This window comes from Labeo rohita, chromosome 6, assembly GCF_022985175.1.
Source record: "Labeo rohita strain BAU-BD-2019 chromosome 6, IGBB_LRoh.1.0, whole genome shotgun sequence".
Classification (NCBI taxonomy): Eukaryota; Metazoa; Chordata; class Actinopteri; order Cypriniformes; family Cyprinidae; genus Labeo; species Labeo rohita.
The window spans coordinates 9,803,046-9,828,237 of record NC_066874.1 but is presented as its reverse complement, the minus strand read 5'-3'; the positions used below and the strand labels follow the sequence as shown (position 1 = coordinate 9,828,237).

At 36.5% G+C, this 25,192-nt stretch overlaps 2 protein-coding genes across 5 annotated transcripts; both read left to right on the top strand.

The window, feature by feature from the left end:
* Positions 1 to 6,021: 6,021 nt before the first annotated feature.
* Positions 6,022 to 14,534, top strand: etv5b (ETS variant transcription factor 5b). Of its 4 annotated transcripts, none has more exons than XM_051113142.1 (12): positions 6,022 to 6,180; positions 7,434 to 7,566; positions 7,713 to 7,797; positions 7,911 to 7,958; positions 8,177 to 8,227; positions 10,168 to 10,291; positions 10,379 to 10,666; positions 11,010 to 11,299; positions 12,490 to 12,552; positions 12,705 to 12,943; positions 13,028 to 13,135; positions 13,268 to 14,534. In XM_051113142.1, the coding sequence occupies exons 2-12, from the start codon at positions 7,519 to 7,521 to the stop codon at positions 13,502 to 13,504; spliced, it is 1,581 nt and encodes a 526-aa protein (XP_050969099.1). In that variant the 5' UTR covers positions 6,022 to 6,180; positions 7,434 to 7,518; the 3' UTR covers positions 13,505 to 14,534. The 4 variants fall into 4 exon arrangements, with proteins under 4 accessions (XP_050969099.1, XP_050969101.1, XP_050969100.1 ...); XM_051113144.1 differs by having other exon boundaries at positions 6,023 to 6,180; positions 13,028 to 13,129; XM_051113143.1 differs by having other exon boundaries at positions 6,023 to 6,180; positions 7,710 to 7,797; positions 13,028 to 13,129.
* A 3,265-nt stretch (positions 14,535 to 17,799) lies between these two features.
* gca (grancalcin) lies at positions 17,800 to 23,992 on the top strand. The gene is made up of 8 exons (XM_051113288.1): positions 17,800 to 17,963; positions 20,566 to 20,760; positions 20,845 to 20,914; positions 21,270 to 21,313; positions 22,811 to 22,958; positions 23,204 to 23,317; positions 23,448 to 23,506; positions 23,691 to 23,992. Exons 1-8 carry the CDS (start codon positions 17,940 to 17,942, stop codon positions 23,715 to 23,717), a joined length of 681 nt encoding a protein of 226 aa, XP_050969245.1. The 5' UTR covers positions 17,800 to 17,939; the 3' UTR covers positions 23,718 to 23,992.
* The last annotated feature ends 1,200 nt before the right edge of the window (positions 23,993 to 25,192 follow it).

Sequence of the window (25,192 nt, the reverse complement as noted above, 5' to 3'; positions counted from 1 at the left end):
GGTGTCTTGAACGTTTGCATTTCTTTTGCCTTCACCTAACTATTTTTGCTTTGTGGGTCACTCTGCCTCTTAAAAATCTAGTAGTTCCATGAGTCAGCTCTGTTCTCTTTCTCTGGTGCTCTTTCTCTCTCTCATGACCAAGGTATCTCCATGGCTACAGGATCCTCAGAGGTTCAGGTTGCAGAAGTGGGTGTGTGGGTAGGTGTTAGCTGTGTGGTAAATGAGCCTCAGAAGATGCATTGGAAATGCAGAAGAACACAGAGAAGTGATCATAAATTAGCTTGGTTCCGATTCTTTTAGCAGCTCCTCTTAACGCTGATGAACGTGACAAAAATGTAAAGTCCTGAATGAAAGGAAAAGAGGCAAAAGGTGTATGGACTAACTGGAATAGAAAGAAACTTTTTAGACATTTACAATCACATTTTTTGCATTTAGCAGACGCTTTTATCCAAAGAGCCAGTACTCATAGATAGTTTTATAGATTGTGATAAATCTAGTCTCAAAGTCATTCTCTCTTTTTTTTCATTAAGTAAAACTAACAATTTAGAATTACTTGAATCATATGTTATCTGTCTCATAAATGTCATCATTTGTGATGCATTTATTTGATTAAATGCTTTCATATCCCGTTACACACGTTCACATAACCACGCTCGTCCCTCATCAATCAAAGGGAGATTTTCGAAATTACAGCTTTGAATGAAAGAGAATCGTTCCCTTCAATTACAGGGAGCACTAGGCAATCACAGGTTTGATGTATCCTGTATAGTATGACACACCAGGGACCGTGAAATGAATTTAGCTCTCCCCGAAGAAGAAAACAAACACTGTGACTCACACCCAGCACAACAGAAGATCAAGGCTCTGTAACATATTAACAGTCAATTAATAACATACTGCTTTTCCCATCTCAGACAAAAAGTTCGACCTCGGCATGAGTCAGAGATGAACATTCATGAATAGAACACCTATGACTCAACAGAAATGTGAAGTTGCTTTGGCTACGGCATGCAGAAGAAGCAGATACGTTGGGTACTGCAGCATGGTGCCATTTGAATTGAATTTAGAGCATATTGTTATATAATAGAGGCGTTTGAGAGCTATATTTAGAGCGGCCTCGCAGCGAGTCGCGTGGAACGCTGATGAAAGCTGTGGCAACCTGTTTAATTTCAGGTTATGAGGCACACTATCACTCAGTTTAATGAAGTTGTTTAGCATTCATTGACTGGGATACCAGCCTTCAAGCAGTTTATGGATTGGTTTTTCTATATTTAAAAAACAAAATAGACAGTGATTTTGCTGGTGTCTGGGATATTGTTAAAGTTGTAATGAAACGGAAGTAGCAACAGATATTTTTTCTGTATTGTGAAGTGAAATGGGTTATTGAAAAAAATGTAGGATGGAGACTTTATTATATCCATTGGTTGTTGAATGGATGATTGTATGATTTTTTTAGGCAAAGTTAATAAACAGGATATTAACCAAGACCTTATAAAAATTAACCATGGTTTTACTACAAATAAAACCAAAAACCATGGTTACTATAGTTAAACTACAGGTACCACAAATTAACTATGGTTTTGTAACACTTATCATAGTTTAACCATGGTATCCCAGATAGCGCGTCTGCAAAATGTCTGTTAAAGTTCACTTGATCTGGAAAGCATCTGCTGTGTAGAATATATGTAAAATTGATGCAGTTTTAAATCATAAACATCTTAAAGACATCTAATAGATGTCTATCTGACATCTGATTGGAAACATCCTATAGATGTATTGCAGATGACACCCTAAAAAAATACGTCTTACAGATCTAAATGCAGATGTCATACAGGCATCTCTGGTGTGTATATGTACTGTCAGGGATTTGTAGTAAAACTGTGGTTATACAAATTAATATGCCGAAAAAATATGGTTGCTACACTTTTACTACAGTAAAACCATGGTTAATTTTCAGAAGGGAGGCCAGAGACGGGACAAATTTGAAGAGAATTTTAAATACTGATCTGGGGTGGGAGTTTATATGAATGTATCTCTGAAAGGAACTCATTAGCCACATTTCCATTACCCTTCAAATTGCACAAATTGTAATTGTGAATTGAAAATACGGCATAGCACACATACGTCTGTGAGATGTCTGTTAAAAATCACTTGATCTGGAAAGCTGTGTACAAACATCTGACAGACGTCTGCAAAATGTCAGTTTTAAATACTTTGGAAATCATAAAGATTTTAAAGACATCTCTAAAAGATGTCTATTTGACGTCTGATAGGAAACATCTTATAGAAGTATTGCAGATGAGCAAACACTCTAAAAAAAATACATCTTCCAGATGTAAATGCAGATGTCAAATAAACGTCTCCAAGACGTATGTGTGCTATCAGGGGCGTCAATTTTGCAAAAACTCCAAACTCCCAAGGCAATTCGAAAAAGGAATGTTTTGCAATGGAAACCTTTTTTTTTTTTTGCATTTACAGGTCACATGGCATATGTAAAAAGTCATATGATCATTCTTTAATGTGCTATAACCTCCAAGAAACATTTTATATGTGGACACTCTCAAGTATAAGGGGCCTTCCCTGCCATTAATGCTTAGACCATTTACACTGGACACATCTGCAGCACGTTACAGCTCCGTCACAGCCGCCGGAGAGCATCGTGACTCTACTCAATACTTGTGATTATAACAGCCGTGCCACAAATGTTTCAGAAGCGCCCTAGAAGCAGCTCTCCTTGCTCCTTCTGAAGAGATACACGCATACACCTACTTCAATTAAATACAGCCAAAATCCGCCAAAGTTCCACAAAAATCCGTTGCCATGACTTATCGCAAGAGGAAAAATGCACAATTTAGACACATAATATCGGTTCAAGTAAATGTCATTTCGCAGTACTTTTTTTTTTGTCATTTCTTAAACATCACAAATGTTTTGTGCAAGTCTATAATGGAAACCTACTGTCTTCAAAAAAAGCATTTTCTTTTCATCTTATCTCTGTATAATACATATTAAAGTAGCGTTTATAAGCACAGCACTGCTGTTTACATTGGTAACCAATAAAACCAACCTGATCTCATGACGAAAACATAACTGTGGGAATTTTTCACGCAAGATGCAAAATATGTATTGCCATGTATGTTTTGTGAAATATTCGATGTGAAATGTCCACTGTGTGGTGAGAAAACAGTGTTAGTTTTTTCCCCAGGAACCGATGAACATACGTATGGTACATTTTATGTGATGTTGGTTTTGAATGTGTCACCGTATAAGCTTGTTTTTTGAGGATCCCCAGGGAAATCGCGTCCTAAGTCCAATTCTGTGCCGGCTGAGCTACCGAGCAAGCTTGTTCATTTCTGTTGGAAACTGCAGTAATATGTACTTACTGGAACATATTTTGCATCTTGCGAAAAATTTCCCACAGGTACGTTTTCATCATAAGATCAGGTACCAACAAACACTGTATTGCAGCTGTTCCTTAAGCGCCACCTATTGGCAGAGAGTGCATTAGCATTTTTAGCATACTTTCACAAAGCTAAACTGTTTGTGCATCTTTGTTTGGATTGTAATTAAAATGTGGTGGTTGTGTTTAATATCAAATGGCAATGATTTTGTTGGTTTGTTTCTTGTTGTTTTTTATCTTTCATTCTTTCTTGTCTTTTGCCAAACATGGTCCAGTTGGGTCATTCCACAAAATCAGTGCCTTTTCCACTTGGAAAAATGTAAAAATAAAATAAGTTTAATCAATATTTTTTAAATATCCATGAAATGAAGACACCTTAAAATGACAAGAAATTATATTGTGCCATTTCAGGCTATGTAATTTATTAATTTATGACTATTTTTCTACCTTATGTTTTTGGTATTTTTGTCAGCCCTGTTACTGACACAAGCATTACTAGAGCTACATTATTTTACAAGGGTTTTTTTGATGAGGGTAACAGGGCTGAGATGAAATCAGGGGACACCAATAAAATGATTTATATTTTATGGAAAAAATGCATACGTATAAAAACATTGCTTAACAATGAGACCTAGTTATGTAACCTAGTTATGTTTACGAGTGGACCTTCATGCTTACTTTTTTCTAAAAATTGTATGCTTTCAAATTCAAACAAAATCGCCACCTCGTAAAATAGTTGTTTTCCTGTGTGATCGGACTAAATTAATTTATTTTAAAATGACAAGATCCAAAATGGAAAAAATAAATAAATAAAACATATGCATGAGTGAACCGTTTGCAGTAATATCAATAGCATGATTTAGCTCGTTGATAAAACTTGCCGTTCTGTTGTGTTACCGTTACAGCCTAATAAAGTTGCATAAACACATCACTAAATAAGTATGTACTTGCTTTTACTTCCTCTTACTGTTTAAAGGTCTAGGCTCCTTTTCTCTTTGAGGCCTGCATTTGTGTACGTGTGTGTGTGAGAGAGAGAGTGAAAGGAAGCGAGAGCAAGAGGTCTGAAAGATGACTCACCTATTTACAGTGGGTTGTAACATTCATGTTGCTATCAGTGCAGCAGGAGTGAACACCATTTTTCATGCTTGCACAAATATTTTGTCTAATAAACCATGTTAGTGATCATGTTAAACTAATTAAAATACATCTACAAGAAAAAGAAACCAAACCATTTGGATTTCCCTACAGATTAGTTCACAGTAAACACTTTAGATAGCTTTTGATAAAGCCAGTTTAACTATACTCTTTCCATCCTGGACTGTAAATGTTTTATTGTTCAAATAAAAACAAGAAAACCTATGATTATTTGTTTGAGCAGACTGTTTATGTGTGTGTGTTTTTTTTCAGGGTTTACAGATGGCACCTGGTAAGTGTTTTTTTCCGTTTCATGCACTAAATTTTAGTAACAAGTATAAATGGTTATGAAAATTTTATTTTCACAAATCTCAGATAAACCTCTCCATATGATCCATCGCACAACCCTGAAAGTGGTTATTCTATTATGGCTTTTTACAAATTAAGTAATACATAGCTATGCATTTGTGATCAGACCTGATTATTTGTGCTTTGTACCAATATTAAATGAATTGAAATATAAGTAGAGTAACAGAGTACAGTAGACATATTAGCTTTGAAGTTTTTAAGGTTGTAACCTATAAGCAGGGGAAACCAGAGATCAGACATCACTGTCTGATGTGCAGATGTTTCTTTGAGGGCCTGGAATGAATAATAGATCAGACAACAAAGTGTTCTTCCACAGTGGAGTTTCCCAGCAGGCAGCAATGCTGATTTTATAATCTGCCTTCCGACTGGAGATATAGTTATGGTGTCATGATCATTTAAGTTGGTGTATTAATATATCTGTTCTTAAACCTTAAATATATAAGTAATCTGTGAACTGGCTTTAAAGAGTGAACAAAAACAGACATGTTGTGAGGAATGGTTTCACTGGCCAGAATGAGATTATCACAGAGGATTCCAGTCATTGTCCACAGTGACACGTCCACTCTTCTGTCACCCAAGATAGAGGTCAGTGGTTTCCAAACGCCCACTCAATATTCACATCTAGACTCTGCTGTAAACATTTCCTCACTGCTTTTTATTCTATATTGATATTTATTTATTTTATTAGTTTGGAAAAAGTGTGGACATTATCAAACAAAGAATTATTAAGTTTAAAATTGATAAAATGATTTAAAATCTGGGGTTTGAACTTTATGTATAGTCTAAATTCGCATACATTAATTATCACGCAAAAAAAAAAAAATAATAATAATAATATTTAGAATGAAGGTAGGGACAGATCACAAGTTTAGAGTCCCGGTTGGCCACTGACTCTCGTCACTCTCGTCTCGCTTCTGGCCCTTTAAAAGCGTCTTTGCGGTGGAGAAACATCTGGTTGTTGAATGAAACCCAGCCATTCATAAAAACAAGAGAGAGACCTGCTCTGATTGGCTGACTGCAGCCTCATGATCGCATAGGTAATGTAGAGCCAGCCATTGGTCAATCGCGTGAATGACGTGAGGAACTAACCAATAGGCGTGAGCTACAGCGTTAAGCCGATGCTCTCGGAAAAGCAGGCGATCCCATTGACAAAATTTCAGTCGCGTCAAGCCGAGGGAGAGTGCGATACCCGTTACAGATCGCAGACGCAGACTGTTTTCCTCTGGGATTTATCAAATCGCTCTTTTTATACAAGTTAAGGATTTTATCATCGTTGGGTGAGTATTTTCTGCACGCTGCTCTAGTTTTGTGTTGTTTAATTGTACCCCTGTGCAAGTTTAATATTTTGCTTTAAATTTGTGTAAAGTTGTATTTACTTCAAACGCCGCGTTTAGTTTTGCTGGCTCGCACGCCATTTTCTTTGTGCGCATATTTGGCAACCATTTCCCCGCTGTTTGTTTTCTCAGTACTTTGTAGAGCTTATTTTTAAACTTAGCCATAATCGCAGTTTGAGCTCTGCAAAATCCATATGCGGTTTGATGAAGTGCTTCTCGCGCGTTTGGTATTTTTATGAATGGAACGACTGAGGTTTTTTCGGGGTCGCGCGCACTGAGGATCAAATTTCACTTCATTGAGAAAAACAAGCGGCCGAGGAAAGGGAGGGGGAGAGCGCACGGCGATAATGGGCGCTGGGGGGGAAGGGATTGAACTTCTTGAACTCGTTCCTATACCTGTTAACTCGCTGTTGTAATGCTATAATCTCGATTTACTTATTTAACAGCTATAGTTTCCGCAGGCAGCTTTTATTATCGCCAGTAAAATCGTTAAAAGCACAAACTCTTCATTTTCAGCGCGAAATGTGCAGACGCACGTTCCTCCTGTTTTATAAAGGTCTGATAAGCTTCAGGAAGCAATAATGTTAAGCGATGGATGTTTAATTAGTTCTTGGTCCAGAGAGGTTAGGCGGTGTTGGCTGTGAGGTGTTTTCTTGGCCTCACGGCAGTAATACGATTTTATGGCCTGAACACTTGCGTCAGGGAAAATAAACACACGTGTGTGATGAAGCGTGATGAATAGCTTAGGCTTCTCTGTTTTATTCCTGCCTTTCCACTGTTTAAATCCGAAGCTCGTTTGTTTTCAGAGTAGGAGCTGCTTAAAATATTTTCTTTTTCTAAATGATTGCTTTCGTTTAGACACTTAGTATGGAGTCTTGGGTAGTCTCATGGGCAACAGATGGCACTGTATGGTTATGTAAGGCCCCCCATCTGTACCGTGAGCCTTAAATGGTTTGTGTGTGAGGGAGAAGGAGAGGGAGAGCGAGTGTAAGTGTCCTGCACTAATGCAGCACACTTCATCTGAGCTGAGAGTGAGTGTTACACAAACAAACAGGCTAGCTGAAGTTTTCACAGATCAAAGGGACAGTTGGTCAAGGACTGTCAGGACCCGGGACGTTCACTGACAGCTGCATCAGATCCTGACAGAGTGCGTGTCTTTCTCTAAGTGCCACTTTTCTCGGCTCTTCTTCCGACAGGCGACGATATCACCCCCTTCGTCCCGGCTTATTCCCGTTTTCCCTCCTGCTGCTGCCCCTTAGGCCGCAGTGAGAAGCAAGCGACATGGACGGGTTTTACGACCAGCAGGTCCCTTTCATGGTGCCCCCCAGTGTAAGCCTTTGCTTTGACTCGTCATGCCTCATTTTCTTCACTTTTGTGACTGTGATTTGCCTCAAATGTTTAATACAGTATATCCATTTAAACAAGGTGGGTGGCTGTGCACAATGATCACTTATTATTTTTTTCTTTTACAGAAGTCTCACATGCAGGAACCGTCTTGCAGACCACTCACTGACCGAAAAAGGAAGTTTGTTGACACTGAGTTGGCACAGGATACGGAGGGTAAACAAATGAACATGCAATCAATCCATCCAGATCTCTCTAAAGCACATCATTTAACCCAAGCCCAAACAAATCAGCCTGTTTATTCACAAATCAATCTTTGTGTCCCACAGAGCTCTTTCAAGATCTCAGCCAGCTACAAGAGATTTGGATAGCAGAAGGTACGACAACAGTCCTAGGCTCTAGAATAGTCCTGGTTATGGAATTTCATAAGTACTGTTAAAACACAACTTGGCTGTTAATGCATCATCCAGTGGTGGTGCATTTAAATGGGACAATACGCTGTATATAAATATACAAATTATTTATATTCGCTTTAAATGTTTAATTTATTTTTCATACATAATTAAATCATTTTGTTTTTCCTCTCCATGTGCAGCCCATGTACCTGATGACGAACAGTTTGTTCCAGACTTCCAGTCGGATAACCGTGAGTGCTCTTTGAATATTCTTGCAGAACGGCCTATAGAACTTGCCTTTATGAACTATAAAAACTGTTTTTAAATTAGAGCAGCAATCCTGGAACGCTCCTTCTTGAAACGTAAAAAAATCAATTAAATGAATCTCCTCATTCCAAAAGTTTCTGTGCCAAACTCGATTCCTAGGCATGAGTTTGAGATGTTTCTATGGAGCGTGTTTGTGCGTGCGCACATGTGAGGCCCAGTGTGCTGCTGCGGTGCTGTAACTCATGGCAGCCTCCAGCTTGGTGACATTTTAATGGGGCTGGATCCTCGGCGCACACACACTCTGGTTATTATGTGCTGGTGAACAGAGCTCTGGCTGTTTCCCTTGTTAGTTTTTCTTCCCATTTGGCTCTGAATAAGTCTGATTGTGTGCGTTTTCTATGGTGTCAATGGTGTTTATTGTAGAAGGTGAATGCACATGGATGTGTTTGCATAGAAATTGTGTGAGAGAGAGTGTATGTGTGTGTTTGTCTGGCACAATTCCCTTTATCTGGCATCACGCCTGAAGCTCTCACAGGCCCCTCTTTCACCACAGCTGGGCAGTGGGGCCCTTTTTCCATAGGAATCACGTGATAGTCTGCGAGTTCTAACTTGCAGCCTCCTTTTCTAGAGGGAAAGGTTTTTTTTTACTCCTCCTTTAAAATGGAGTAGCTCTAGTAGTCCAGCACTACATATTTATCAAACTTCTGACACCAGATGACGCTAGGTTATACTACCAGTCAAAAGTTTGAAATAATTCAGATTTTTAAAATGTTTTTAAAAGCAGTCTTCAATGCTCACAAAGCTTGTTTTTATTTATTATCATTATTAAAGATTTAGTAAAAATAGTATGAAATAATATTATTATGATTTAAAATTTATTTTTCTAATAAATATATCTTTTAATGTAATTTGTTTAATTTGAGACTTTTTTTACTTTTAAAATCTGATAACTGATCACATGATCCTTTAGAAATCATTCTAATATGCTGATTTGGTGCTCAAGTAAAACATTTATCAATGTTAAAAATGGTTTCCACAAAAATATTAAGTAGCAAAAACTACACTGCCATTCAAACGTAAGTTTTAAAAAGAAGAAAGAAAGAAATGAATACTTGTATTCAGTAAGAATGCATTAAATTCATCAAATGTGACCATAAATAATTTAGAATATTACAAAATATTTCTATTTTAAATAAATGCAAAAAATCATGGTTTCCTCAAAAGTATTTTTATTAGCAAAAATTGTTTTCAAAATTATAATTAGCATTATTAATGACTGAGCATGAATAAAAATAATAATAGAGGACCAAATCACTAAGAAATCACATTAGAATGATTTCTGAATAATCATTCTAAGTGACATTGACACGTGTGACTGGTTGCTGAAAATTCATTGACAGAAATCACATTTTTAAATGTATTAATTAATGAAAAAAATTAATAATTACGTTTAGCAGGGACACATTAAATTCATCAAATGCGACGTAATTAATTTATAATATTATAAAATATTTCTGTTTTAAATAAATGCTATAAATTTTGGTTTCCTCAAATATTTTCATCAGAAAATTTTCAACATTATAATAAGCATTATTAATGATTGAGCATGATTAAAAAACATGAATAAAACACCAACACACTAAGAAAATAATTAGTTGCTGAAAATACATTCACAGGAAACTAAAAATTCAATGACAGAAATAAATCACATTTTGAATTATTTTAAAATAGAAAATAGTTATTTTCTCAAATTGTACATTTACAAATGTTAGTTCAAATAAATGCATCATCAGTGAGCATAAGAGACTTAAAAATCTTAATTATTTCAAACCTTTGACCAGTAGTGTAGGTTTCAAGTTAAAGAACTGTTTTTGTTAGGTATTTGTGAGACTTTTTTGTGACCGTTTTTTTCCCCTCTCTCTAGTGATGTTCCATGGACCCCCTCAAACTAAGGTAAAGCGGGAACTGAGTCCAAGCAGAGAGTTTTCACCATGTGGACAAGAACAGAGACTGTCTCCATATGGAGAAAAGTGCCTATACAACTACAGGTATATATTTCCTTATCCTTTCCCAATCTTCTCCATATTCCTCTCACTCCTTCTCATACTTATTTCTATTTTGTCATTCAATTTTAGTGCCTTCGACAGGAAGCCATTTGCTTTTAACAAGCCACTCACTCCTCCATCTACACCGGCATCACCCTTTGGCTCCTCCACCAGCACAGCAACACACCCTGTGCAAAAAAGAGTAATGCCACCAGCCCAAACTCAGACACAAGGACCACCACTATTACCTGGTCCCAACCACAGCTCCACACCTCCACATCAGAGAGCACAGACTCCACTCCACAGTCAGAGCCCACCTTTTGCAGTGCCCTGCCCACCTGTCAATCACCCAGATGCCTCCTACAGCACAGACCACAGGTATGACAAGATATTTTTGTTTCTGGCACTTTGTAATAATTTTTTAGGTCACGGTGATCATTTTCTAACCTCATTTCTATCTTTACCTCCTACTTGAGCTGCTCGTGCCTGTTGAAAGTGCTGTAATCAGCTCAAGTTGAGCTTTTCATTGGTATTATCTTGTTAAAGATGCCATACTGACCTGGAAAGCGGTTCTATATTTATCCCATTCAAGTCTCCAGGTTTACCTAATGGAAAAAAAGAGCTTTAACACCAGACTTATCCCTTTACGCGAAACTCATGATCTCAGTTGCCCTTGAGTAATGCCCTCTCACACAATTTCTCATCTTTTGCCTTTCGTTAGGTTTCATCGGCAGCTTTCCGAGCCCTGTCTGCCATTCCCGCAGTCCGATGGCCGCTGTCAGACACCGTACCCCCCGCAGGCCCGTGGCCATTTTCCCCGACATAGCCGTCCCCCATATCAGCGCCAGATGTCAGAGCCGTTGGTGCCAATGCCTCCCCAGGGATTCAAAAAGGAAATGGTGGATCCCTGTTACAATGAGCAGGGAGTGCAAAACATGGGACCTCCTCGTGCACCACTGTTCCACCAAATGTCAATCAAACAGGAGCCCAGAGACTTCGGCTTTGATTCAGGTAGGTGTAAATCTCTTCGAGAGCTGCAGTAAAACTGTCATAATTGTGAAATTTATGGTATAGCGACACATAGAGCACAGCTCCAACAGAAGTCACTTTCTGTTGGTCAACATGACAAATTTATGCAACCAAATCATTTGGACTTAAGTGAAATTCTAGCGCAAATTCCTATTGAAATTGTTGATTCCTATTGATTTATTGGCTGCGAAAATTCACCAGACATCTGTATTTGTGAGACAGTGGTAATTCGATAAACTTAAAACTTCAAACTTTGTTATTTATAAAAAACTCCCAGAATGTATTATATAGTAGTTTTTATTTATTATTATTTTTTAATTATTTTAATGAGTTCTGCAACCAAATTATTTGCACTCAAATCAGCAAATCCGATAAGCATAAAATTTCAAAGTTTTTCAGATTTAAAAAAAAAAAAAAAAAAACTTATTTTTTAACATTTTATTTTTTAAATTTATTTTATTATTTTTATCTGACTTGTGTAATCAAAACATTTGCACTCAAGTGAAATTCCAGCACAAATTCCTGTTGAAATGACTCTTTATCTGTGAAAATTCACCTGACAACAGTACATGTAACGTGCCGTTAGTGTGTGATAGTGGAAATTCGATAAATGGAAAATTGTAAATATATATATATATATATATATATATATATATAATTCCAGCACAAGTTTCTATTGAAATGACTCTTTTTGATTGCAAAAATTCAACAGACAACAGTAAATGTGACTGCATACTTAATGTGACAATTCAGTTAGTGAGACAGTAAAAATTCGATAACCGTAAAAATTTAAACTTTATTATATATTTTTAAATTATTTTTGACTCTGAAACTTTAGCATATTGTACAGATTATTATTATTATTATTATTATTATTATTATTATTATTATTATTATTATTATTATTTTAATCTGTCTTGTGTAACCAAATCATTTGCACTCAAGTGAAATTCCTATTGAAATTACTCTCATTGGCGGTGGAAATTCACCAGACAACAGTAAATGTGACTGCACCATTAGTGTGAGACAGTGGAAATTCGATAAATGTAAAATTTTAACTTTTTATTATTTAAAAAAAAAAAACTTTATATTGTAGAGTTTTTCTTTTAATTATTGTATTTTTTGGTATTTTTATTTATTTTAATCTGACTTTTTTCTCAATTGACTTGCAGAAGTACAGAACTGCCAGTCATCTTTTGGCAAGTCAGCAAACTTCTATGGTGCCAACAGCGAAGGTAAGACTTTTGTCAGTTTAGTTTCATCTACCACTACTTGACGATTTATTAAGAAACAGCTTTTGATTAGTCGTATGTCCATATAAAATCCACCTTTTTTTTTTTTTTTTTTTTTTCTTTTTTTCTTTCTTTTCCCTGGCTGCCAATTACAGGTTTCGGGTATGAAGGAGAATCCCACCTGTATTATGACGACGCGTGTGTGGTGCCAGACCGCCTGGAGGGAAAGCTAAAGCAGGAGGGTGGAGTTTTCCGGGAGGGGCCTCCGTATCAACGAAGGGGGTCTCTGCAACTCTGGCAGTTCCTGGTCACTCTGCTGGACGACCCATCCAACAGCCACTTCATTGCTTGGACTGGTCGTGGGCTGGAGTTTAAACTCATTGAACCTGAAGAGGTCAGTGTGTTATGAAAGCAAGTGGCTTTATAGTCTATTTTCATTTTGGTCAACAAGCATAATTAACACAACCATTTTCAAAAGGTTGCTCGTCGTTGGGGCATCCAAAAGAACAGGCCTGCGATGAATTACGACAAACTGAGCCGTTCCCTGCGCTACTACTATGAAAAGGGCATCATGCAGAAGGTAAAGGCACGTTCCCGTTCCAATGTCATTTTTCTTCATTCCCTTAATCATTAGATTGTAGCTCCCTCATTATCTGTAGTTAGTCTCCATTAAAACATATCAGCGTTTCTCAAAGACATGTCTCTTTCTCACATACAGGTTGCTGGAGAACGGTACGTGTATAAGTTTGTGTGCGATCCCGATGCGCTCTTCTCAATGGCGTTCCCTGATAACCAAAGGCCCAGTCTGAAAGCAGACCCCGATGGGATGCAGGTTCCCGAGGACGACACTGTTCCTCTCTCACACTTTGATGAGAGTAACACTGTCCCGTATCCAGGAGATGCCAGGGACCAGTGCTTAGTGGGGAAGTCCTTTCCTGAAAATTACGCTTTCTGAACTGCTTCACCATCACTGAGCAGACCAGAAGAACTCTAAAATGCATCCTCGCACTCCAAAAGCAGCTCATGTCAAATTGTAATTGCTCCGATGAGGAATCTGTAGCGCCTGCTGACAAGTCTCTAGACTTTCTTGCCACACTTTTATTGTTTGTTTGTTTCTACAAGGTTCCATAATGATTTTTTTAATTTACAAACAACTTAAAGGGACACAACAGTATTTTTGAGTATAACCTTTGGTTTTATATATATAAATAAGTGTATATTTTAAAATATGGCTTTTGTGCACTGCTTTCTTTGTGTATTGGGCCTGGCGTCTTTTTTCAATGCTCTGCTTTAGTGAGATTTGTAACAACTTCTGACAATGCATAATGATGCACCTCAGGCTGTGTTGTCATTATCAGAGTGTATATAGCTTTGATTATAATCTGGAAAAATGCACAATTTTCTCCAGCTGGCCAAGTAAAATGCTTTATAACTGTTCAGAAATAGTTATTTCAATGCTTTTGTAATGTGATTTTTATGGATTGGGGGTGGGGTACAATGGGCAAAAAGAGGGTAGGGGAATTGAAAAGTGAAATCTATGTATATTATGAGTATATTTTTGCAAAAGCTGAACTGAATTGCATTGTATAAGCTGTACAACAGACTTTTATCACTTGTAATCTGTTCTTTTTGTACAGTGGTGTGTGTGAAATTGCAAACCAGCTCTTGATATGCCTGGTTCAGGATCAGTCATGCTTGCGTGACCTTTAACTGTTTACCAAAGGATTATAGCAAGGCTGTCTGATTTCTGCTCCGTAGTAAACAAGCATGGCAAGAAGCTCTTTCCACCTTCACTGTCAACCTTATTTGTCTGTACTGGGTACAACAGACCCCTAGTTCTGTTTCACTGTGGATAAAACTGTTGTCTCATTGTCTTTTGAAGACAATTTCTTTCAAGAATTTTTCAAGTACAGTTTTGGTGTACAATTACAGATCTGTATTTTCTAAACTATAAGGTACAGGATAAATAAACGTCCATAAACAGATATGGTGGTTCTTGGTTTTTTTTTTACCACCTGTGTTTCACTTTTTACAGTGCCTTGCAAAAGTATTCATACTCCTTTTTTTTTTTTCACTGTTTATGTTGCAGGCTTAAGTTAAACTGTTTTAAATAACTTTTTTCCCCACATCAATCCACACTCCATATATCATAATGACAAAGCAAAAAAAAAAAAAAAAAAAATTATTAGAAATAAAACACTTAAATGATTACATTGCATAAGTATTCATACCCTTTTCTGGGACACTTGAAATTTAGCTCAGGAGCACTCGTATCACTTTTAGATGTTACTACACTTTGAGTGGAGTTAACCTGTGGTGAATTCAACTGAATGGGTATGATTTGAAAAGGCACACCTGTCTTCTTAAAAGGTCTAACAGCTGAAAATGCATATCAGAGCAAAAACCAAGCCTGTAGAGCTCACAAACAGGATTGCATCAAGCCACACATCTGGGGAAGAGTTCAGAAAAAATCAGCTGCATAGAAGGTTTACAGAAGCATGTAGCCTCCATTATCCATAATGGAAGAAGTTTGAAACAACCAGGACTCTTCCTGGAGCTGGCCTCCTGGCCAAACTGAGCAACTGTTGGAGAAGGGCTTTGGTTATACTGGTGATCAAGAAGCTGATGTTCACTCTAGTTGAGCTCTATGATCATTTATGCAGATGGGAGAAACTTACAGAAGGACAAACAACACTCCACCAATCCAGTCTTTATGGCCAAACTCAATCCTCTCCTCAGTGAAGACAGATGAAAACACACTTGGAATTTGCAACAAAGCATCTGAAGATCTTTCAGATTGTGAGAAACAAGATTCTCTGGTCTGATGAACCTCAATTCCAAGCATCATGTATTGAGGAAACCAGGCACTGCTCATCACCTGCACAGTACCATCAATGTCCAAATGTCTGCCAGCCCCCATCCAACCTGACAGAGCTTGAGAAGTGAAGAGGTGAAGCGAAGAATGGCGGATAATTGCTAAATGCAGATGTGCAAAGCTTGTCGCATCATACCCAAAAGGACTTGAGGCTGTAAAGGTGCTTCAACTATGTACAGCATTAAGGGTATGAACACTTATGCAATGTACTTATTTCAGTGTTTTATTTTTAATAAATTCACAAAGTCACAAATCAGTTTTTTGCTTTGTTATTATGGTGTATGGAGCGTAGATTGATGTGGGAAAAAAAAGTTAAAGTAGTTTGACATAAGGCTGAAACATTAAAAAAAAAAAAAAAACATGAGGAAAAAAAGGGGGGTATGAATACTTTTGCAAGGCACTTTAACTTGGACCAGAGAATAAGAGATCTTATTTGGGTTAAATGAACAAGGTAAAATTTCTCCTAATCTATTCTGATAAAGATATTCCTCTTGGATGGCCTGAGGGTGAGTATATTTTCAACAAATTTGGTTTTCCTTGGGTTAATTATTTCTTTAAAGGATTATCTCTTGAATTAAAATTGTCTGATTATTTACTCACCTCCATATCATCCAAGATGTTCATGTCTTTCTTTCTTCAGTCAAAAATTAAGGTTTTTGAGGAAAGCATTCCAGGATTTTTCTCCATATAGTGGACTTCAGTGGGTTGAAGGTCCAAATTGCAGTTTCAGTGCAGCTTCAAAGTGCTCTACATGATCCCAGCCAAGGAATAAGGGTCTTATCTAGCAAAACAATTGGCCATTTTCTAAAAAAAATACCAATTTATATACTTTTTAATGCAAGTGTTATCTAGCGAAACAATCAGCCATTTCACGCATGACGTAGTCACTTTAGAAAGGTCATGCGTGAAATGACCAATCGTTTCACTAGATAAGATGCTTATTCCTTGGCTGGGATTGTATAGAGACCTTTGAAGAAGCACTGAAAATGCAATTTGGACCTTCATCCCACTGATCCCCACTGAAGTCCACTACACAGAGAAAAATCCTGGAATGACTTCCTCAAAAACCTTAAATTTTTCGACTGAAGAAAAAAAAAGACATGTAGTGCATTTCAGCCCTTACATTTTGACTTTTCAGTCCATGTGGAACATTGAGGAATCTCATTTATGTGCGTCTGTGATCTTTCCTGAAGCCTGTTAGTTGACCGCTAAAACTGTAACCCAGCAAAGCCTGCGTAACAAGGCGATGCAAAGTAACAGGGTATTGCATAACCAAGTGACGCTCATTCTCTTTCTTCTCTGCTCTCTTCTTTAGCAGGGTTAGTCTTAATCCTCCTGGTGACCTTGTTTCATGGAGCCAGAGAACTGGAGAGGTATTAAGTTGTCATATAGTCTGATCATCATAAAGGAACTCAAGCTGACTGAAGGAATAAAGGTCAAATTTTTGGTGCAAGACCACAGCAAAGTTACATATGCATAAAATGCATTATTCTGCTTTAGGGACTGAGTATCATATTTACTGTTATACAACAGTTCCAGTTCTCAAATCTAATTGGCCAAGTGGCATTCCAAGAGTGGTTAACTCATATGTATATAGCAGCACTGGGATATTTCACAGTTTGTATCACGCAGTTTGTCTGCGTTCGTGCCATTCCAGACCACAGGATGTGAATGGTGATGAGTGGCAGACAAACAAGGACTGACAAAATTACAAAAACAAGCCAGTTCTTAAAAATAACAAAAATAATTATGAGCTTAAATAACATTTGAATAATCTGAATAATCTCTTTTCCCCCCATTATAACGACGCTTTTGTGGAATGGAAAGTTTCCATGGATGTTCTTTATGGAACCATGGATGCCAATAAACAACCTTTATTTTTAAGACCGAGTTATGACGTCAAAAACTTTTATACACTCTAAAAACATCCTGAATGGAAGGAAGTGTCCGGCACTCCTCAAAACCTACCTCAGTGGATTCTTCTTGTGGCCTGGGTTGAATAAACGAGCTGCTGACTACTTTTAGTGTAATAGCGCCGACCGGTGGGTTTTCAATGTACATGACCGGTTGATGTTATATAAGCACGTACGTCACAGAATACAGAATTTCACGTCAAGAGTGGAATAAGTCTGTCACGTTAATCAGCAGTAACTACGTCTGTGATCACTTTGGATTTTTGAGCTATCATGCTGAGCCAAGGCGTTTAATAATAAAACGTGCAAGCAATAATATTATTGGCCACGAATTAGCCGGAAGATTTCCGTGTATCTGTACGCTTGCTTTTGATCTGAAGCTGATCCAAAACCAGTATGTAGTCGTTTTTTTATGACGGAAGATTTAACTAATTCAGCCATCAAATCCTGTCAACCTATCGTTGTCAATCACACGTCTTACCCCAATGACGTCATCCAATCACTTCCCGTTACAGTCGAGTACGGAAGTGATCTGGGTTGTACGAAAACTTTGCCATAAGATTCTTTTTTTAAGTCGTTTCTGTTCCTTGCGATCATAAAGTATGGCGTATCCTGGATATAACAATGTAAGTATTACTTATATTTGTGTGTTGAACTGTGGTTTGTAAAATGTAAAAGAAGTTGATAATTAGCTTAAGGGAAATGAGAAATGGTTGAGAAATGTAACGTTATACAGTGTGCGTTGTTACCCACGCCCCAAATTGTTTTAAAAATTACATTTTCTTTTATATGAATTAATTAGGCATAAACTATAACACGCGGCAAGTCATTCCAGAGCCCAGTATCACAAATCTTTTTTTTTTTTTAACTACAGGGCAACATTTGTCCGCTGGAATCGGTTTTCAAGGGCATTTTTTACCAATATGGTCTTCGAAAAATAAAATGAAATAAATAAAAACAATGCATTTTTCAAGTATACAAGTATTTTTTTCTAGTGAATCGAAGAAACATTTATAAAACATATGTACTATTTTTTTTTTAAATATATTAATATTGTTGAAGAAATAACGGTTATAAAAGAAGTGTTTTTCCACTCATAGAAACTATCTTGAATTATTTTATTTTTTTTTTTACCCTACTGGCAAATATGTTTTTCTGCTTTTAAGCATGGACATTCAGCATTGTTTAATGCTTAAGTCAAGTCTCAGTGTCTTAATATAGTAAATTAATCAAGCAAAATAAATTATCTGTCTAAACCATTAAGGTAGTTACAATATATAAATATAAATTTGTATTATATAGTTATTATTTACATTAAAAAGTGTGTCACTGGAGCAGAGACAACTTTGTACCTTATGTACCACTTCAAAGATACACATTAGTGTAGTATTACTTTGTTACCGTAGTGTATTAATATGTAGCCTCAAAGTAATACTTTTTAGGAATAAATAAGGTACACATTTTTTGGAAGGGGGTGGGGGGGGGAGCGTGTAGTCAAATACAGATAGCAGAATAATAAACAATATATGTACAGTAATTCAGTACTACTACTGTATACTATTTTATAAGCTTATAGGCATTGTAAACAATTGATTGGTCCATATGTTAACGTTACTTTTTAATGTCACAGTATATTTTAGTGTCACCTCCGTTTACTACAAGTAATTTCCACTTGACTTTTCCACTTGATCTTATACCTGTCTGATTCAGTACAAATAGGTTAAAGTGGACAAAAAGAAACAATATACACAACTGAAAGGTCTTGAGCACAGAAACCACACTTATATGCATAATCCTCTCAGCTGTAAACATGTAGGCTGGAGTTTATTTTGGCCAAATAGTGATTGCCCTGTTTGTACTCTTGGAAAAACCCAGTGGAATGTGAGTCAGACTATGTATGTTATCAGTATAATTAGATAATTGTGTTGTGGAACAAATCCAAGTAGGATTATATATGAATTCATGGTATTTTGGAATACATTACTCAGTGTTCTTTGAACAGACACTAAAGGTTGATTTGGGTTGCACTTTTTATTCTAGTTGTAAATAGGACTCATGGGCAGACCACTTGAATTTGAATGAGAGTCCTTGTTCTAAAATGTTTTAAAAAGTAGTGATTTCTTTGTTTTAGTCATGAAAATTCTATCATTAATTACTCAACTTCATGTCATTCCAAACCGGTAAGACCTTTGATCATCTTCGGGAACATAAATTAAGATATTTTTTGATGAAATCCAAAAGCTTTCTGACCCTGCATAGACCACATTCAAGGCCTAGAAAGTTCTTTGTAAACATTTCTTCAGATTTCAACAGAGACAGCCTTACTTATTTGAACCAACATGTACAGATGAAGAACTAAGAGAGATACTCTCATGGCGAAGACTGACACATAAAAAAAGAAATTCTTGAACAAAGTCGTTTTTTGTTTTTTTTTCTTCATGCACAAAAAGTATTCTTGTTGCTTCAACATTCAACATTATGGTTGAACCTCTGATGTCATGTAGGCAATTTTAACAATGTCCTTACTACATTGCTGGGCCTTGAACGTAGTAGTTCCATTGCTGTCTATGCAGGGTCAGAAAGCTCTCAGGTTTCATCAAAAATTTGTGTTCTGAAGATAAACGAAGGTCTTATGGGTTTGAAACGACATGAGGGTGAGTAATTAATGACAGAAGTTGTGTGAACTATCCCTTTAACTGAGGTATTTTAGTTGATGGTTTTATCATTCGATGGATGAACAAAACTGCACTATTTCACATATTTGTTTTAGCTCGCCTACCATCCAGTAATTGAAATACGCTTTGTGCTTTGTTACTTTTGGTATGAAAAGTGTGAGCTTCTGTCAGTTTCATAAACTTTTTTTGTTTGTGTGTGACACTTGCCCAAAGTGCATGTGAACCGATCATCTCTTTGCTACTAGTTATAGCACAAAATAAACATGAATAAAAATCAGAAGGTATCATCTGAAAGAACCAGTACAATTAACTGAAATGTATCATCATGTAATTGTTCAGTCACCATTTCAACTGTGGAAATGCGTCAGTAAAAAGCTTGTATATAATGTAACACAATGTTACATTTACCTTAGAAAATGTCCACAGCTTGTTAGTTAACTAGGAAAAAAAAAATTTAGTTAGGAGCTAGTTAGGAGATTTTGGTTTCACTGATTAAGTAAAACATTCATTTCGGTGCACTGATAATTTAAAAATGTTGCTCTTTTTCTTGCAGTTCGGTGGTCCACCAATGCCAGGAGTTCCTGCTCAGGGTATGGCCATGCCAGGGATGCCTGCTCAGGGTATGGGAATGCCCGGGGTTCCTGCTGCAGGTGGTTACCCAGGGCAGCCATTTGGGGGTTTCCCAGGATTTTCTGCACCTCCTGCCCAGGATCCAATGTGGGGCTATTTTACAGCAATAGCTGGTCAGGTGAGAGCAGACGATGTGAATGTGGATACGGTGTCTTTTCTGTCCCCTCATATTGTTCATGTAGTAACATGATTGTTATGTCAGGATGGTGAAGTTGATGCTGAAGAACTTCAAAGGTGCCTCACCCAGACTGGAATCAGTGGCAACTACACTCGTAAGTACAGAGTAGAAATTAAAAAAAAAGCAGTTCCAAATGCTTGGACTAACAAATCAGTAAGTGTGGGTGGAACATCTGGTAACAGTTTATTTTGATAGTCCACATTAGACATTCTATTAACTATGAGTAACTTTGCAAGTCCATGTGCAGAGTTTTAGTAGACTCTCTGCTTATTCTGCTAACACTCTTTTTGATGGTCAGTTGATATTCTACTGGCTTTATGTAACTTTGCAAGAACAGGTGAAATTATTCTCTTAACCCTAACCTACTCATCTACTAATACTCTATTGAGAGTTATGTGAGATGCAAAGTCCCTAAAAACTGATCATCTCACTGCTTTTTTTCTCTGCAGCTTTCAGTTTGGAAACCTGCAGGATTATGATAGCCATGCTGGATGTATCCTTCAGAGAAACATGAAACAGATCAGTTCCGGCACTGTTCTTAGCTCCCCAACTTGAGTCCAACTTGCTTCATGCTACACTCTAAAAAATGCTTGGTTAAAAACAACCCAGCTTGGGTTATTTGGCAACCCAGCGCTGGATAAATATTGGATAGAACACATGCAGGGTTGTTTTAACTAAGTTAAATGTTTGTACCAAACATGCTGTGTTATTTTATTTGTCAACTGTTGTTTAAAAGTGATTATATTTCTGGTTTAAAATGGACTGGAACTTATAAAAACACACAGAATGACTACAGGCAACAGCAATAGTCAAAACACGAACATTTATGACTTAGCAAGAACACATGGACAAAATACAAGATAAACTGAATTTATTTGGGTGAATGCAGCATAGTGTACAATATTACATATATTTAAAATGTTTAACAAGCACTTTAGACTAGAGGTCGACTGATGTATCAGTTTTGCCGATAAATCGGCACCGATAGTTCATTGGCAGAACTAACATTTATCGGCAAAAATCCATGTCAATCCTTTTTGCCGTTGCTAGAGCGGCTGAGAAGGTCGTCATTATACAGCAAAGTCCCTATCCACCTTATTTTTAAATGCGGAAGTAAGCTGTTTTCTGGTAATGTGTTAGATTTCCTGTTCATAAACTGCCATAGAGAAATAACGAGAAGAATATTGAAGTGCCGTAAACGGTAAAACAGTTTGCACTACAAACTATTGTGTTCATAATTAAGATAACACATTAAAATAATACGGTAAGGCACACCAATTTGCAATATCAAGCAGCAAAACGAGCTGTTTTGTACAGATAAACATAGCTGGACGCGATTGAGACCGGAAGCCAGACATATTAACGTCCAGTGTGTGTGATACCAGTTAGCTGCGAGTTCTTCTAGACGCGGCGCTGCACTTTTGCCTGTTGTGACTAACATATTTTTAATATTTTGATTCGATAACCACAAATGTTCTAGAATAGAAGCAGTTAAGTTATCAGCAGTTCTGAGAACCACTTTTTTTTTGTAGAGGACTCAAAAGGCCCATGCTCTGACTGTTACTCAGCAGCTGGATTGTTTCGTCAGGTTGACGATACTTCGGGCAATTTTTTGAACAATGTTGCTTGGGCACTTTACCATTTAAAATAGGTAACAAATTTCCGGTCATGGGCCCTTTGTCTCACCTGGTTGCCTGTTTATGGCAACATTGCTCGAAAAGTTGCCCCGTGTATCATTAGCCTCAGAGACAGGCTCAACCCAGCGGTTGGGAAGAAAAAAATAACCCAGTGTTAAAAATGACCCAGCAAATTAGTTACAAAAAAACTACCCAGCACCTGGGTAAAAAAATATTAAAAATAACACAATAAAATAACCCAACAAGTTACACCCAGCATTTGGGTTAAAAAAAAATAACCCAGCATTTTTAAGAACGAAGTAACTCAGCAGATCCCTTGTTGTGGTTTAGTTTCTTTAACCTTGTGTGTGCAGAGAGATTACACAGGAAAGATGGGTTTCAATGAGTTCAAAGAACTGTTTGCGGTGCTAAACGGCTGGAAGCAGAACTTCGTAATGGTGGACAGGGATTGCAGTGGAACGGTGGAACCTCATGAGATGTCCCAGTGCTTAGCTAACATGGGTTAGTGTGACCTTTCATAGAAGTATAAACCAACTCTATTTCTATCAACTGAGGTTAAAAAGTACCTAGTTCTCAGGCCAAAATATATCTCAAAGCATAACTAATATGTCACTCATTTAGAGCTTTAAGATAAAATCAAACTACAGGACACAGTGTACATGTTCTGTAAGACAGGCATAGTTGCACCAAAAGGACTATGTTGTTAAGACTGTGATGTAACTGAATATTTTGTCACGATTGCACAGGGTACCGAATCAGCCCTCAGGCTCTGAACGCCATCATCAAACGCTACAGCAGGTCAGGAAAGATCTACTTTGATGACTATGTGGCCTGTTGTGTGAGGCTAAGGGCACTTACAGGTAAGGGAGGAATTTAAATCCATGCAAAACTTGATTATACTTATACTGATTATTCTTTTTAAATACTAACAGTGTTTTAAAATGTATTTATGATTAAACAACACAACTCTTTTTATTATTTTTTTTATAGACAATTTCAGGAGGAGAGATACAATGCAGCAAGGAATGGTGAACTTCCAATATGATGATGTAAGTGATGGTTAAACTAATTTGTCACATTTAGCACCTTTTTTTTTTTTTTTTTTTTTTTTTAAATATCAAGTTTTGCTGGTTTACACTGAATACTTGTGGAAGTACAATAGATTACTTCATTAAAGCTTATGGGAACCTGTTTTCAACATGTTGTAACAATATCTTCAATTTCCTCTTGCAGTTCATCTTGTGTACTATGTCTCTCTAAAGGAAGTTACTGACAAGTAGAGTCTGACAGGACAGGAAGAGCACTGAATCACTGAAAGTCCAGAGAAACATATATAAAGCTACTATATATATATATATATATAGTATGGGCATTTTAAAATTATTTGCCAGTATGTTTAATGTGAACATAGAAATAGCTTTAATATCTGTGCCAACATTTAACAATCCTTTTCATATGCAGTCTTTATAAACTCAGTGTATTAAGTTAAAATGTAACCACGCTATTTTGCCAATAAACATTGTTTATCTTAAAAAGAGTTGTGTTCTGGATTTTTTTTTAGAGGTAAGGACAGTGTGCACGTGCTGTTGTGGTTCATGTAAGCAGTAAAAATTATAATATAAAGCAGCGAACATACTCTTTCCGTCTCTTGTTTTTACATATTAGGGTTGTCTAGTTTTTTTTTTTATAGTCAATACATAATTGAATGTGATTTTTAATTATTCTTGTTACAAATTGTACAGATATGCACTAGCAACAGAACAATTTCTGTTTCTACTTCCAATTTCAGAAGAATCAGAAGAATAAATGATATAGTTAATATCCTAAACATAATGGTTTAATATACACTACCAGTCAAAAGTTTTTGAACAGTAAGATTTTTAATGTTTTTTTAAATAAGTCTCTTCTGCTCACCAAGGCTGCATTTATTTGATTCAAAATACAGCAAAAGCAGTAATATTCTGAAATATTTTTGCTGTTTAAAATAACTGCTTTCTGTTTGAATACATTTTAAAATGTAATTTATTCCTGTGATCAAAGCTACATTTTCAGCATCATCTTCAGTGTCACATGATCAAAAATCATTCCTCTATGCGGATTTGCTGTTCAAGAAACATTTATTATTATTATCAGTATTTAAAACAGTTGAGTACATTTGATTTGATTGAGTAAATTTTTTTCAGGCATTTTTGATAAATAGAAAGATCCACAGATCAACATTTATCTGAAACAAAAGCTTTTGTAACATTATACACTACACCGTTCAAAAGCTTTTAGTCAGTGTATATAGAGAGAGAGAGTGAAAGAATTTTTGGGGAAAGAAATTTAGCAAGGATGCTTTAAATTGGTCAAAAGTGATGATAAAGACATTTATGCTACAAAAGATTTCTATTTCAGATAAATGCTGTTCTTCTGAACTTTGTATTCATCAAAGAAACCTGAAAAAAAACTACTCTGCTGTTTTCACCATAGTAATTATAACATTTTTTTAGCAGCAAATCAGAATATTAGAATGATTTCTGAAGGATCATGTGACTGGAGTAATTATTCTAAAAATTCAGCTTTGAAATCACACAAATAAATTACATTTTAAAATATATTCAAATAGAAAACATTTATTTTAAATAGAAAAATATTTCTAAATTTTACTGTTTTTGCTGCACTTTGGATCAAATAAATGCAGGCTTGGTGAGCAGGAGCAGAAGAGGCTTCTTAAAAAAAACATTAAAAATCTT